The sequence below is a fragment of the Callorhinchus milii genome, unplaced genomic scaffold (assembly GCF_018977255.1).
Source record: "Callorhinchus milii isolate IMCB2004 unplaced genomic scaffold, IMCB_Cmil_1.0 Scaffold5, whole genome shotgun sequence".
Lineage (NCBI taxonomy): Eukaryota > Metazoa > Chordata > Chondrichthyes > Chimaeriformes > Callorhinchidae > Callorhinchus > Callorhinchus milii.
The window spans coordinates 12,112,678-12,128,696 of record NW_024704746.1 but is presented as its reverse complement, the minus strand read 5'-3'; the positions used below and the strand labels follow the sequence as shown (position 1 = coordinate 12,128,696).

At 43.1% G+C, this 16,019-nt stretch overlaps 1 protein-coding gene across 10 annotated transcripts; it reads left to right on the top strand.

Annotated features, from left to right (window-relative positions):
• The first annotated feature begins 1,720 nt into the window (after positions 1 to 1,720).
• zbtb41 (zinc finger and BTB domain containing 41) lies at positions 1,721 to 14,495 on the top strand. Of its 10 annotated transcripts, none has more exons than XM_042335754.1 (12): positions 1,721 to 1,832; positions 2,968 to 3,140; positions 4,507 to 5,784; positions 6,460 to 6,667; positions 7,148 to 7,217; positions 7,326 to 7,473; positions 10,174 to 10,303; positions 10,761 to 10,856; positions 11,463 to 11,569; positions 12,005 to 12,110; positions 12,712 to 12,803; positions 13,510 to 14,495. In XM_042335754.1, exons 3-12 carry the CDS (start codon positions 4,662 to 4,664, stop codon positions 14,172 to 14,174), a joined length of 2,745 nt encoding a protein of 914 aa, XP_042191688.1. In that variant the 5' UTR covers positions 1,721 to 1,832; positions 2,968 to 3,140; positions 4,507 to 4,661; the 3' UTR covers positions 14,175 to 14,495. The 10 variants fall into 10 exon arrangements, with proteins under 10 accessions (XP_042191688.1, XP_042191691.1, XP_042191690.1 ...); XM_042335756.1 differs by lacking the exon at positions 1,721 to 1,832 and adding an exon at positions 1,951 to 2,031; XM_042335761.1 differs by lacking the exon at positions 1,721 to 1,832 and adding an exon at positions 2,081 to 2,110 and having other exon boundaries at positions 12,715 to 12,803.
• Positions 14,496 to 16,019: the final 1,524 nt, after the last annotated feature.

Sequence of the window (16,019 nt, the reverse complement as noted above, 5' to 3'; positions counted from 1 at the left end):
GTAAGGTACGGATGGAGGCGGGCAATGTGACAGAGATGGAAAAAGGTGGTCCTGGTCAGAGAAAGTATGTGGGGTAGAAAGGAAAGCTGGGGATTGAAACAAATGGGTCAATGAAGCGTTAGAATGAGTGTAACACAATTGTGGGATTGAGTAGGAAAATGAGGGAAAACAGGTAAGGTTTGAAGCTGTTCATGTCTCTGTTTAGACCAATAGATTGAAGAGTGGTCAGTAAAAAATAACCCTGGGATTTTGGGTTAAGGCACAGGGGAGCCAGCGTCATCCATTATTTATAAAACAATCACCAAATCTGCGCTTGGCGGTTCCTCTGATATAAAGAGAGTACTGAACTTTGCACAGGGAATGGAGTGTACTAGGTTAGAGGAAATATCTGTAAGTCACTGTCATGCATAAAACATGTTCATTTTTAAAAATGTTTGTTTCAGAAGAATAACTTCTCCCAAGTGAACTCCCAAAGTTGCGATTGTTTGCTGATTTGCAAACACAGATGAAAGACTTTCTACTTTACATCAGTGTTCACGTAATATTTTGATTGCACAACTGTTACGGAATAGAAACTTTGCAAATCACGTGAAAGGTGGGAGTTGACAGCATATCGTGGACAGGTTAAAGGGAGGGCAGAGATTGTTACACCGGATCTGAACGAGTATCCATGTTAAAACAGAAATGCTGAACATTGCTAGCAGTGTAATGCGTTATGACTCTCAAGATAGGTTCAGGTAAAGAAAGTTAATTTGATCTCATCCTTCTAGAATACACACTCTGAACATCTTTCCATCACAGTGTCAAAACATTTTGTTTAAAAAAAATGAGTCCAGAGTCCTGGCCTCAGCCACCCCTTCCCGGTATCATGTTCCAGTCAATTGTGGAGTCTGTTAGTGAAATCTAACAGTTACTTAAGATTCAGACAGTGACAGGGGGGGGAGGGAGGGAGTGGGGATATTCTGCAATGACAAATTGCACTGGGTGGGGGTAAGGAATGGAGGGAGAGGAATGAGGGGAATAGAATAGAGGAAATAGAGGAAAGGGGGTGGGAGAGATGGATGGAGGGGGGAATGCTGGGGAGAGAGGAATGGGGGAGAGGCTTGGGGGAGAGAGGAATGGGGGGGGGAGGTGAGAGGAACGGATGGATGTTGGAGGGGAGAGGAATGAGGGGGAAGAGAGGGGAGAGGAATGGATGGATGTGGGGGGAGAGAGGAATGGGGGGGAGAGGAATGGGGGGGAGAGAGAGGGGTGGAATTGGTGGATGGTGGTGGGGGGAGAGGAATTGGGGGGGAGAGGAGATGGTGGGGGGGAAGAGAGGAATGGGGGGGAGAGGAGATGGTGGGGGGGGGTGGGGGTGAATGGGGGGGAGAGGAGATGGGTGGGGGAGAGGAGATGGTGGGGGTGAATGGGGGTGAGAGGAGATGGTGGGGGAGAGGAGATGGTGGGGGGGGGGTGTGAATGGGGGGGGAGAGGAGATGGTGGGGGGAGAGGAGATGGTGTGGGGGGAGAGGAGATGGTGGGGGGAATGGGGGGAGAGGAGATGGTGGGGGGAGAGGAGATGGTGTGGGGGGAGAGGAGATGGTGGGGGGTGAATGGGGGGGAGAGGAGATGGTGGGGGGGAGAGGAGATGGTGTGGGGGGAGAGGAGATGGTGGGGGTGAATGGGGGGGGGGAGATGGGGGGGAGAGGAGATGGTGGGGGGAGAGGAGATGGTGGGGGTGAATGGGGGGGGGTCTGTCCACTGGCCGTGTGAGAGCGAGGCGGGCGCCGCGCTTGCGCACTGCACAGGCCGGGGACGAGCGCCGCGAGAGAGAGAGAGAGAGAGAACAGGTTTGGAAACAGCGAGAAGCCGGAGCTCGAGACACAGGGACCGAGAGAGAGAGAGAGAGGAGAGGGAGAGAGAGGCCGGGGAGGGGGGGGGGGGCGGGATGGGAGGGGGCGGGGGGGGCTCACTGTGGGCTCGCAATCAACGGCGACGGCGGCGGCGAGCGGTGTTGCAAAGGCCGGAGACGCCGGATTCCCGCAGCCAGTGAGCGCTATGGCCGCTGTCTGTCTGTCTGTCTGCGCTCTTCCTCTCTGTCTCTCTGGCCCTGGGGGTGGGGGTGAAGGTGAATAAGGTGGGGGTTGGGGGTTGGGCGGGAGTTGGGTTCGGGGGGGTCGTCGCTGATCACCTGCTGTTTTTTGTTGTTGAGGCCGCCACTTGGACGCCCTCCCAACCGAGTCCACAGGCCCCACTCGAGCCTCCACCCTCCACCCCCCCCCCACCCCACCCCACCCCGAGGGAGTGATCGTCCCCGGGCTTTTTTTTTTTGACACCCGGGCGGGCCCCGTATCGCGTCTCCCGAGGCGTCTCGAGGCGCTTCTCCCTTTCGCAGGCTGCCCCGTAACCTCGAGGCGAGCGGACCGTCCGTTTCGTGGGCGGGACGCGGCAGCCGGTGGCGCGCGCGGCCGGCGGTCCCGCACACGTCCGCGGGTCGAAGCGACTGCATTGCTATTGCGTACGCGCGCGCGTGTATATGGTTTTTTTTGGAAGGCGTTGTTACCGCCCATTCCCCCCCCAACCCCCCCCACCCCCCCACCCCGGAAAAGCGATCCGCCAACCGACCTACAACCCGGGTTCCTGCTTACTGCTCGGCACACAGAGGCGTGTGGAGTCAGGGAACTTGGCCGGCGTTACGCGCCCTGCCGGGAATCGAACCCGGGTCCTCTCGCTTGCGATCCATTACTCTGGCACACAAAATCTCCTTTCTCTCCGCTCTTGTTTCCCATCCGGCTCCCCCCCCCCCCCCCCCCCCCCCCCCCCCACCGCCGTATGTAGATACGTCCAGAGCATTGCAATTATTAAGGATAGCGAAGTGATCCGTTTGATTTTTTTTAAGAAAAAAAGATGACAACATCCCTCTCTTAACACTGCGTGGTCCTCTATCAAGTTGCTCATGTTATCTTTTAATCTACTTTTTTTTAGAGAGGATGTTGCTTCCTTATCACCGGCTATTCCAGGATCATTTAGAGGTTAACTCTAAAAGTCAAACGGGGGTCCAGTTTTTGGAAAGTGTCATGTCGTGTCAGTGGGTTAAAGGGAGCAGCCGAAGTGAAGTGATTCGCATGAGTTCAAGTCAGATGCAGGGGGAGGATTTGGTCTGTGTTACACTTGATTCTTAAAATGAATGTTGAGTTTGTAGGTTAGTTGCACCAGCCATCATCACTTGACTACGTCTCAAGTCTGCTGGGGTAAAAACCGTACAGCTCTAAATGTGATTTGTTAGGCACATGCAAGATCATAGAATTCCTGATACTGTAGGAAATTTCCCATAACAAGCTGCCATGACTGCTTAGAAGCAATTTATACCATTGTCCAGAACTGAACTATAACATCTATTTAGCATATCCCAGATGCATCTGTTATCTGCTGCATGGATGAATGAATACTGTTCTCCCAACTAATTAAATCCTACAGTTCGAATGCAGCAGTGTCTGTTAGAACACCAGGCAAAGTAACGGGGCAATCAGTTTGAATGCTGAGATTTAATTAATTAATTAAGTAATTGGAAAATAACAGATAAAGTAGTCATTCATATTTTTCCCACCTGCCTGCTCTTTGCCTCAGATGCTCAGGATGCTTTTTGCATCCGCTCTATGTTTTTGACGTCTAACTTCTCATGTTCCCTGCTAGATTCCCTGCATTTGCTGTAACATTTTGAATTCAGTGTACAGTTTACATCCAAATTGCTCATTCAATTAGTTCGTTCCATTTTCCTGAATCAAAAGGTGTGGTTTCCATTTGGTTTTGCACTTCAGTTCAGCTTCTGAAAGTGCTTAATTCATGACTCTTGATTGCCCTGATTCGTTATCACAAACTATCATATTATAAACCCATTCATTCAAAAAAGATGATTACATCCTGTTGATTAAAGATTGTGTAATGTAATAACTGTATTTNAAAAAACATACATGCTGGCCGGTTACACCCAAATATGCTTGATTACAAGCAAATGATAATACAGAGAACCTTACAGTCATTTAACAGTTGCTACATTTGAGACCATTTCTGGTGTCAGAAAATTCTATGAATAAAGTAACTGTTTCACGTATAGATACCAGAATCAGTTTTAGTGTTATTGCCAATGCCCATTTTTTAAGGCATAATTGTTGTAATGTTTGCATCATTTGATATCAAATTGTTCTGTAAGACTCCTTTTAAATGAGCTGCTGAATTTATTTTATTTGGTTTTGACAGAGGTGTGGTTGGAGGTTTAAAGGGTAAGGGAAGACTGGAGAATAGTACTTTTCTCCTTTTATTGAATTCCTAATTAAATAAAGGATGTAAAGTTGAGTCTGGAATTTACATTTAACTATCGAGTTTGAACATAAGTTTGACCAGTCAGTCAATTCAGTGAATTCCGTGCTTTTTGATTCTTCATTCAATGTTTGAGAGGTTTTTTTGCTACACAGTAGTGGGTTCTGTCATTTATTGTCATAATCTGATTGAGTAATTTTGTTGCAGGTCTAAAGAATACTGTTATTATACTGGAACAATCATGCAGTTTGATTTCATCCAGCAACTCTGAGAACTGTGCAAAAATTGATTCAAAAAGAATACATTTAACTCCAGAATAGTTACATTTTCTGCAGTCAGATTGAGAACGTTATTCAACCATCATGTCTCAAACAACTGACATTTTTTGTAAAACTGGTTCCAGTTTAAGTGGGACATCCTGCAAAGATGTCTTAGATTTACAGACAGCAAAATTTGATAATCTGTACTATGGTCCCAGACCAATTCAAGGGCTTTCAAATGTTACAGATAATCTCAATGTTTCTTTTGGCCCATCATCAGCTATTGTACATCTGAGGTCGCTACTGCATAACAAACATTTATTGAAATATATGAATGATGATCGACTCAAACAATCACCTTTCTGTGACTTGGTAATTATAGTAGAAGGAAAACATTTTTGTGCCCATAAAGTGGTTGTTGCTGTTGGAAGTAGTTATTTCCATGCTTGTTTAACCAAGAACCCAAACATGGATAGTATCCAGTTGGATCACGTGAGCTATTACGTATTCCATCATCTACTAGAGTTCCTGTACACCTCTGAATTCTTAATACAGGAAAATGAAATTCCTTCAGTTTTGGAAGCAGCACAATTTCTCGACATTATGGATGCTGTTAAATTGTTGACTGGTAATGAGACTGCATCTAGGTCAACTCAAACAGAATTGTTAACTGAAAATACCATCCAGATGGAAGAAAAGGAACCTCTTGAACCCACTGCCAAATTACAATATCGAAATGTATGTACCTTCTGCAGTAAAACTTTCTGTTATAAGAAATCCCTAGAAAACCATATAGCTAAAGCACACAGTGCAAGGTCTGTGGAGTCCGAAGGAAATAGTGAAGCCACAAAGATGGAACTCTCTAACAGGAGATGGTCAACTCGAACTCGCAAGTGCCCAGTGAAGTTTGAGCATAAAAGTGATGAAATCACAGATATTTCTGAAGATGAATCATCACTAAAAAGTGGCAGTGACAATGAGAAACTTGATGACGGTGAAGGGACAGAAAGTGAAGATGACCTGGAAGATGTTGAAGCAAAATTTGTGGAAGAAAATGATATTGATGAGGAGGATGCAAATGGTGAAGAAACTGATGAAGATGACACTGTGGATGTAGAAGAAATTGAGCAAAATATTCCAAAAGAACTAGCTCCTGTAATTTTACAGATTGGGAGCAAGAAAACACTCCAATGTCCTAAATGTGATAAAAGTTTTGACCGAATAGGTAGGTAAGGCATTCTTATTTGGCAAGTGATAAGTTTTGTGATGAGTAGATCTATTACAAAGTAATGATATTCTCAACCCTAATTCAGAACACTTTGTTGCAGTTTTCAGAAGTTGTACAAAGGTTTAAGTGCTCCAAGCCACCATCCCGTGTGAAGGGCCCTAGATAAATGCAAGTTGTTTTAATCAAAATGTTATTAATCAAAGAGATGATTTTATAGTTTACTGTTCAAACAATCGTTGGATGATAATGGCAACATTTTAACTACCCAATGTAGAAACAAATTAATGGATTTACAGAGCCTTTGATACAATTAGATAGTCATTTACTTCGGCAGGATGTCTCAAAACACTTTTTTGAGGGGGGGGTGGGTGGAGCTGAAGAGGGTGGAATTGATTTGCGAAAGCACGGTCAAAGAGATCAGTCTTAAGGCAGGCTTTAAAAGTGGGGAAGGAGGAAGCAGATATCGTAGTATTAGAAATTGCCATGAGATGTTAATCACAATGATATGGTGTGCAGAAAGTATTAGTGTATATTGAAAGCAACAAGGAACATACTCCTTTGTTAGCTGTATTTTATATACCAGAGTTAAATTATTTAACATGTAGACCTATCATGTGTGATGTTCTATTATCATTTGTACTCTGGATTCCCTAATTGCAAGTTATGTTATAGGAAAGTACGAATGCCACACCCGTGTGCATACAGGGGAAAAGCCTTTTGAGTGTGATATTTGTAATCAGCGTTACTCCACCAAATCAAACTTAACGGCTCACAGGAAGAAACATAGTATGCAAACTGCTATTCAAAGAAAGGAACAAAAATGCCCATTCTGTAATAAACTTCATGCAAGCAAGAAAACTTTAGCAAAGCATGTGAGGAGGTAAGTGGAGTTAAGCGATCAAGTTCTGAAAAGTTATATATAATAACTGAATTACATTGAAAAAGATGAACCAAAATTTTATTTGCTTTTAAAGGTAAATATATTTTGCTAGCAGATATGGTATATTACTATTAAGCCACATGGAATCTGTTTTGCAAATGACCACAGTCAAATTAAGTTATTAAATAGATAACTATGTCATTTGAGGACTTAATGCTTAAGTTAAATATACTACATTGTGTGTCACTGAGCCTTTACAGACCAAAAGATTTGAAAATTGGTTGTGAGTTGCCAGACTAAGCTCAAGTAGTCATGAATTCATCAGAAGCATTACTGCCAAACACTACAAATTTGAGGATTAAAAGATGTTCTGTATTTCTGAGATGTAACAAAATGAAGTACATCAACCAAAACTTTATGCTCTGATGATGTTTGAACTTTATCTCAATTTTCCATTTCCATTATATCTAACTTTTCCAGATTCCATCCAGATAGCATACAAGAGTTTTTTGCGAGTAGAAAGAAGAGAAGTGAAGCATGGAGGTGTGATGTGAGTCTGTATTAATCTTCTCACATTTCACTAGTACTAACCAATTTAAGCACTCACCCTCAATATTAGTATTGTTTTGATGATTTCAAATTGTTATCTTTGTCATAGGTATGTAACAAAAGCTTTACACGAAGACCTCACCTTGAGGAGCACATGATCCTTCACAGCCAGGACAAACCATTCAAATGCACTTACTGTGAGGAACATTTCAAATCAAGATTTGCAAGACTCAAACATCAGGAAAAGTTTCACTTGGGTATAAACTCAGAATATAAAATGCTCCTTTTAAAATGGGATATAGTACATAAGAAGTTTGGGACATATGTGCATGCGACTGCCAGGAAGGCAGGAAGGTGGAAGGCGAACTAGATAATAATAATAATAATAATAATAATCCTTGCATTTGATATAGCGCTTTTCACGTCGGGAGGACGTCCCAAAGCGCTTCACAGAATAGACTGTAAAGTGAATTGACTGTATATTTGTGGGCGAACGCGGCAGCCAATTGCGCACAGCAATGTCCCACAAACAGTCGTAGATTGAAAATGACCAATTTATTATTGTTTTTTGTTTTGGAGGGATTATTATTAGGCTCTGTGTGGAGTAAGGAAACTTGCCCAAGGTTTCGCCCTGCCTGGAATTGAACTCAGATCTCTCGCTTGCAAAGCGAGAGCTCTAACCACTGAGCTACAGGACTCCACAGGACTTTGTCAAGATGGACCTTGGTCTTTTTTTGTCTAGCATTTCTTATGTTCTTATTTTTGTGCTTTATATTTTAATTTTGCCCAGTAATATACGGTTAATTCACTTTACAGTATATTCTTTGAAGCTCTTTGAGATGTCTCGAAGACAATAAAGAGCTATACCAAATGCAAGGATTATTATTATAATAAATTGCCGTAGAATTCTCTTGCATATTGTACTCTCAAACTAGTGCAAATAAAATAACCTCACTGTTATCTTAAAACAATGAACTTTGATTTGATGGTTTGGTGATGCATTGAGTTAGTACATGTATTTCTTTCAGGACCTGGTTTCTAATGCAGGCCAGAATGATTCTCTGTTGACTTTAAAGGCCACTATGAATCGGGCAGTTTCATTCCAGTTCCCTGTGGGTTGTTGTACATAATGCAAAGCTACCTATAAATTAGCAGTTTCAGTCAGAAAGGCCATTGTGCCTTTGGAGATAGTGTAAATATGAAGAAGTCTTGACACTTAAGCATTAGTCAATGACGCTGCTCATTTGTTTTCATTGTTGTGCCAGCTACAGAGGCTTCCTAGTGCTAGAAATAATCTGTGTAATCCAACCAAATTGAATTAATGTAAACTACAGAGGTTATTCATTCACTTAAATCAATCAGTAAAAAAAATTCTACTGAAGAGCAGATTTACAGTTTGAAATGTTCTTTTAAACCGCTTATACAAAAAAGGTTTGATGATTATTTTAAAGATTAAAAACAATAGAAAATAAATAGATTATATTTTTGGGACCATTTCCAAATAAAAAAAGGAAAACAAATGATAGATTTGGAAGCTGAATAAGAGTAGTAAATGCTGCTTTCGATACTGTTGACCACTATATCCTCCTTCACCACCTCCTCTCACCTCAAACTTCATGGTTCTGTTCATGAATGGTTCAGATCCTTCCTCTCACACTGTCTCCACTTCATCTCCACAAATATTGTCTCCTCTAGCCCCCACATTGTCTTATGTGGAGTTCCTCGGGGCTCTGTCCTTGGTCCCCTCCTTTTCAATATCTATATACTCCCTCTTGGACATCATCCGCAGACATGGGGTCAATTTCCACATGTATGCAGATGACACCCAACTCAATCTCTCTGCCTCCACCCTCGACTTCCAAGACCACTGCTGTCCTGACAGAATGTCTGTTAGACTTCAAGTCCTGGATGAGAGCTAACTTTCTACAGTTGAACGTCAACAAAACCGAGGCTCTCCTGATTGGCTCCCGTCAGCGCATCCACACCTCAGGCACTAACAGCCTCACTATCCAAGGATGCTCACTCCACCTTACTGAGCTGATCTGTAACCTTGGTATCTTGTTTGCCCCTCAACTATCCTTTCTACCCCACATCTGTGCCATGACCCGCTCTGCCTTCCCCCACCTCCGCAACATCGCCCGGCTCCACCACTGACGCACACCACAGGCCCTCATAAAAGCATTCATAACATCCAGGCTCGACTACACAAACTCCTTTCTTATTGGCCTCCTCAACTCCTCCCTCCAAAGGCTGCAGATCATCCAGAACTCTACAGCCGTGTCCTCTCCCCCACCAGGTTCCGCGACCCCATCTCCCCCATCCTCGCCCGACTCCACTTGCTTCCCATCACACACAGGATACAGTTCAAGATCCTGGTCCTTACCTTTAAAACCTTCCATGGCCTTGATCCCCACCCCTACATCTGTGACCTTCTAACCCCCTACCAACCTGTCCGCTCCCTCCGCTCAGCGGGCTCTGGTTTGTTTCACATCCCCCGCCTCGCCCGCCCCACCAGTGGCCTTGTGCCACTCTGCCCCCACCCTCTGGAACTCCATCCCACAGTTCCTCTGCCTTGACCCCTCCCTTGCCTCCTTCAAGACCCATCTCAAGACCCTCCTCTTCAATTGTGCCTTTGGTCATCACCCTCCTTCCCCCCCCCCCCCTTGCTCTGCCCTCCCCGATCCTGAACCCAGCTTAGGTCTGAAACATTGATTGTCCAGCGCCTTGGGATGTCTTCCCGGCTTGAAAGGTGCTACACAAATGTAATTTTGTTGTTGTTGTAAAACATCTGATGTATTACTGTAAAGCAATGTTGTATTGTATAAGGAAGAGCTATGCTTTAACCGGAATTCATTATTTTATTTGACCACTTGGGGGTGCAGAGCTTCACGTAGTAAATGCTTTGAGTCTTGCACCCAGTAACTGAAACTGAAATATTTTAATTTTTCATTCTTTAGGTCCTTTTCCCTGTGATATCTGTGGTCGTCAGTTTAATGATACTGGGAACCTTAAGCGACATATTGAATGTACTCATGGAGGAAAAAGAAAATGGACTTGCTTTATTTGTGGGAAGGCTGTAAGGGAAAGGTAAATACAGTGTACTTACTGCGTGCAGTAAATATTTAAACTTTATCTTGTCTATTATATTACCACTTTTTCCAGTCTTTTACACGTTTGTAACATCATAGGGGCTCTCTTATTTACACCTCTCTGTAAGGGAGGGAAAGAACAACAATAACAACTTGCACTTATATTGTGGCCTCCACGCAGGGTAGCGCCTCAGAGCGCTTAACAGTGACGGAGCCTGACTCCGATCTGGGGAGAGTCGGGAGGTGGCCGTAAGCGTGGTCGAAGAGGAAGAAGATGAATTAACCCAAAGATTCCAAAGTCAAATTTATATTTACCTAAAGGATGTTTGGTAAAAGACTGGGTTTGAGGAATCTTACTAACAGTTCTACCATATTACATAAATAACGAGCAGTGGAGTTGAAATGTAATTTTAATAGTCTGTGTTTATTTACTATGTTGTTTTTAAAAATGACAGAACTACATTGAAGGAACATCTTCGAATACACAGTGGAGAAAAACCTCATCTGTGCAGTATTTGTGGACAAAGTTTTCGTCATGGTAGTTCATATAGGTAAGAGCATAAAATCAGCTCATCAAACCTTCATCTTCCAAATATCCTGCACATTATACCAAATTTGTCTGTGGGAATGTTTTCTATAAGTACTGCCTGATCTCTAAATATAATTGTGCAAACCATAAAGGAATATTTATCTGCCTTCACATTTCCAATTATTGGTTCTTCATCACAATATTAAACCTCCATCAGAATTCCATCAGAAAGTGAGATTATCTAGAGGCATGATCAGATTTAAAATGCTATGTGTTCATTTATGAAACTGTACATTATTGGTGGCCTATTGTTTACAAAGCTGCCTGGCACTCATCAGGGAATTCTTAACACAAAGCTTTATGGTACAAGCAAATATCTCAATAATCGCTTGACTGGCAAAATACTTTTGTAGTGAGGTACTTTGTTAGTATTTTAATTAGGTAGCTGATTTAGAGATCTTCTAAGGAAAGGATATTTATTTTGCAATGAGGTATGAATGTTTGACTTGTATTACAACTTTAATGTAGAGATTTAGTGAGGTATGGAATATTTTTGACAGGATGTTTACAGGAAGTAGTGCCACTTGATGGTCAATCAATACATTTACCAGTTTCTTTTTTTAATCAGACTTCATTTACGTGTACATCATGATGACAAGCGTTATGAGTGTGAAGATTGTGGGAAAACATTTATTCGCCATGACCATCTCACAAAACACAGGAAAACACATTCAGGTACAATGCATAAGTAAATTGTTTATTTCTATGCAATGATATTTCTTTATATTCAGTTTTTTTTAAATGTTGTAACATTTACTTGTTCAATACTGTTAGCTTTATAGCTTAATTAATTTCCTAATTCTTGTAACCTTTAGTTTTTTAGCTAAATTGCACTGAATTTTCCCAAACAACACAGATTATCTGTTTTGATGAACTTACTTCAATTCTACCTGACTCACCACCTCCACTTCATCTCCTCGCTATTGGTTTCTGCTCTTGCATGGTCACCTGCAGAATATCTCAGGGCTCAATCCGCTTATTTGCCTGCTGCCTGCCTTTATAAAATGAGATATAATGCATAAAATATAGTACATTTAATATAAAAAATGCAATTCTATTTCCTGTAGCTGTACCACACCCGATACATATTAAGTTTTTTTCCCTTGAAAGGAGAAAAAGCTCATCAATGTGAAGAATGTGGAAAGTGCTTTGGCCGTAGGGATCATCTCAGTGTTCATTACAGAAGTGTTCATCTAGGAGAAAAAGTTTGGCAGAAGTAAGTATAATGGACACACAGATAATCATGTGTGGCTGACTGGGTGAATCAAAAAAATACTGTAGCCCTTTTCTACCCCTTCCTGTACACAGTGGTATGGATAAGCAATTAAAGGTTTTTGGCATTAAATTGTGTTTTACATTGTTCAACGAACACATGATTATTCAATGTACATGTATTCAGATGAAGCTCATCTGTATTATATCTATGCTCAAAACATCAGAATAACTATCACTACAGAATAACTATCACGAGCATCAGAATAACTATCATTACAGTAATCCTGTGATGTTAGATTAAATGCAAAACATAGTTTTAAATTCAAAAAAGTTTAAAAATGTTATCTGTGTCGACTGTAATGTGGAAAAGAATAGTCATTTTAAGCAAGCTAATTTTTTTTCCAATAGAGATTATGGAAGTAGAGATTTTCTCATCTTATAGAAGAATCATTTAAATAGAAAGAGAATTAACTTTGCATAAGAAGGACAAGTTACGAGCAATCTGGATTTAGCCTTGTAAAAGTATAATCTTAAACAGGGTCTTTTGAAAATGCTTTAAAGTAACAAGACTAGTACTTATTAACAATTGTGTACACCCGTTGCAGGTACAAAGCTACTCTTCACCAATGTGAAGTATGTAAGAAGGAATTTAAAGGGAAATCAAGCTTGGATATGCATTTTAGGACACATTCAGGTAGAAGTATAACTATTAAGACGTCCAATAAAACTGTACTTAGTGTAATATTTTTCTGCTTGGTTTATTGATGTATAGTATCCCTCTCCCTTTACACAACATTACTATTCATGAGATTTACATAATTATTCATTGTGTCCAGATTACTGTTTCTTTCCATCATGTTTCATCCGACCATCAAATTGTATGGTTTGGCATGGTTGATTACTTGGACTGAGCCCCAGGACCATTAGGTTTGCTTCGTAGCCCTTGAAAGTGGGATCCTGTTGGGTGTAGCAAGTGAGCAGGGCTGTTAGAATACGCCCCAGATGAATACAGGTTCATTCGTACCCTGGGTCTGCTGGGAACATGGTGCTTCTGGAATGACCAGCAGGTACAAAAATGGGTGATTTCTAGGTTAGCACTGACGTCACTTCTTACACTTTGTACATATGTGTGTTATAATTATAATCCTTGCATTTGATATAGCGCCCTATCACGTCTTCGAGACGTCTCAAAGCGCTTCACAGAATGTACTGTAAAGTGAATTGACTGTATATTTTGTGGGTGAAAAGCAGCAGCCAATTTAACACGGGGGGAGAGAGGAGGGTTGAGTTCAAGGGCTAAGGCAACCACATTCTACTGGAGTGTCCCTGTGTAATGACGACCAATTAATCTGAGGCTATTGAAAATCAAATTATAACATGCATTATGTTTAAACCTACAGGAGAAAAACCATATAAATGTCAAGTCTGTAACCAGACATTCAGAATTAAGAAGACTTTAACAAAGCACATGGTTATTCATTCTGATGCCCGACCTTTTAACTGTCCCCATTGCAATGCAACATTTAAACGGAAAGATAAGCTGAAGTATCACATGGATCATGTACATGGCAGTAAGTCTATGGAACAATCAACTATGGCTGGTTCTGAAGTGAAAGTGGTGTCCCAGCAATTACTATATGCAGAGGATGGAAAAGTATACCAAACTGACACAAAACCATACTTGGAGCACAATAAGATGTACTCTGCAGAACCAAAAACAGCAACTCAAAATGCGCACAGCGATGTGTGTGTGCCAGTTACACTAGTACCTGTACGGATACCAGATGCCACTGTGCAGGCTGAAGCAGCGCAGCATTCTACTTCTTTGGCTCCACAGCCACACAACCTCCTTCATCCCCAACAACCAACTGAGCAAACTGATTACCAAAGGGCTGCAGACCTTGCATTTCTTGAAAAGTACACTCTAACTCCACAGCCTAGAAATATAGTGCATCCTGTTCGACCTGATCAAATGTTAGATCCACGAGAGCAATCATATCTTGGAACGTTACTTGGACTTGACACGGGTACACCAGTACAGAGTATTTCCAATACAGAACATTAATATAGACGAACACTGCATCTTCCTATGAGTGAAAATAAGTTTTTAAGTTAAAATAAAATTCAGATCAATTGCAAATTATGCTAGTAGATTGGTATAATCTACTTAAATTATCTACCTTTTTTCTATCCCTAAGTACACTATAATAATGTATTTTTTTAAAAAATGTTAGTGTTTGTATTCTACTCCCTATTCTTGCAGATAGTATTCATTCTAAAATGAATACACAAGACTTGGTCATTATATATAACTGTCATAATGTTTCTTTACAGGTGATAAGTGATAAGTGAATTTAACCGTAAATAAACTATTCAAATCCAAAAATGAAATATTGGACTCAACATGTTTGTTTGGCTACGATATCGGTTGTTGGAAAAGAACGAATGCGGAAGAGTGAATCGCCGTAAGACACGACCCACGTGAAGGGGCGCTCTTGTAAATGCAAGTTGTTGTTGCCGTGCGCTTAGACATGGTTCCTCAAACAGAGACTGCGCTCCACCGGGTGTCGATAAGATCAGACGTTCAACTCAAAAAGAACAAAAACACATGAGACGGTTTAATCGGAGCCGATATGCAGGCGTCCCACTGCGCATGTGAAACGTCTGGCTTCGTAGAGATGACGGTTCAGTTATTTTGCTCATACAGGCAATTCACTTTGCAGCATATTTCCGTGAAGCGCTTCGAGACATCTTTGGGACGTCCTCCCGACGTGAAAGGAGCTCTATAAATGTAATTTTGTTGTTGTTGTTGTCTGGAAGGCGTGATAAGGCGCTGTCTCGACAATAATAATTATTTAATAATAGTATCTCCCCACCCGCCCACTGAGTCTCACTCAGTCACAACAAAAACACGCCCAATTGGGCGTGAACCCGCCTAATCTGGTAATCTGGTCACGTTGCTTGGGCGGCGGCGGGAGGGGGAGTGGGGCGGGGGTTGGGGGTCACGTGATAGCAACGGTCTCTCCGGAGAGTGGGTGGAGCCGGAGAGTGCGCACCGTTTAAAGCTATTGGTGGAAGCGCTCGGGACCGGCCGCCCGTGAGCGCGATTGGCTGGCGTTGTTTTGGCAGAGCGGCGCCTCCCATTGGTTGGGGCGCGGATGCGCGAGCGCCATTGGCTGCGGCCGGGATTTTGAATCTCGGTGCCGTTAGCGAGCGCGTTGGTGGTGAGCGCGAGCTCCCGACCCAGTCGACCGTCAGTCCGTTCGTTCCTCTCTCTCGCGGGGAATTAAAAGGGAAAGCGGCGTTTCATTCCCTCCTCTCACCGCCGCTGCCGGCCGTTGACCCGCGCCTTTTAAACAGCGTTGGAAGGCCGTGCGGCCCCCGGTTACCCGCGATGGACCCCGTCCACTCTCCCTGAGGAGGGTTTCCACCGCCGCAGCCATGGACCACTTGGCGAGCCCGGTTTGCCGGCGGCAGGGCGCCGCCGCCGCCGCCGCAGCGAGGAGCAAAGGGAGCGGCGGCGGCGACGACCAGGGCGAACTCGTCCTGACTCATTTCGCCCGGACCCCCTTCGTGTGTTTCGGCACCGTGCGTGTCGGCTGCTCGAAAAGCCAAGTGCTGCCCATAGCGAACCCCCAGGACGTCCCGGTCCAGGTGGTGATCGACAAGTTCCCCTCCGCCAAAGGCTTCACGGCGAACGAGAGCCGCTTCGTGGTCGAGGTAAGATCCTTCCCCCCCTCCCCCCCCCCCCCCGCCGGCTTTTGTTTCAATCGATCAGTGGGCATCGATGGGTTCAAATAATAATAATCATAATAATCCCTAATAATTCTGGCAGTTGATATAACGCCTTGTCACGTCTTCGAGACGTCTGAAGCGGATTGACTTTGCCCATAGTGGGGCGAGCGAGGCG

Coding starts and splice junctions, on each gene's coding strand:
- zbtb41 (XM_042335757.1), top strand. CDS start 4,662: ATGTCTCAAACAACTGACATTTTTTGTAAAACTGGTTCCAGTTTAAGT. Junction 7,474..10,173: donor TCAGGAAAAGTTTCACTTGG/GTATAAACTCAG, acceptor TTCATTCTTTAG/GTCCTTTTCCCTGTGATATC. Junction 12,804..13,509: donor GCATTTTAGGACACATTCAG/GTAGAAGTATAA, acceptor TTAAACCTACAG/GAGAAAAACCATATAAATGT.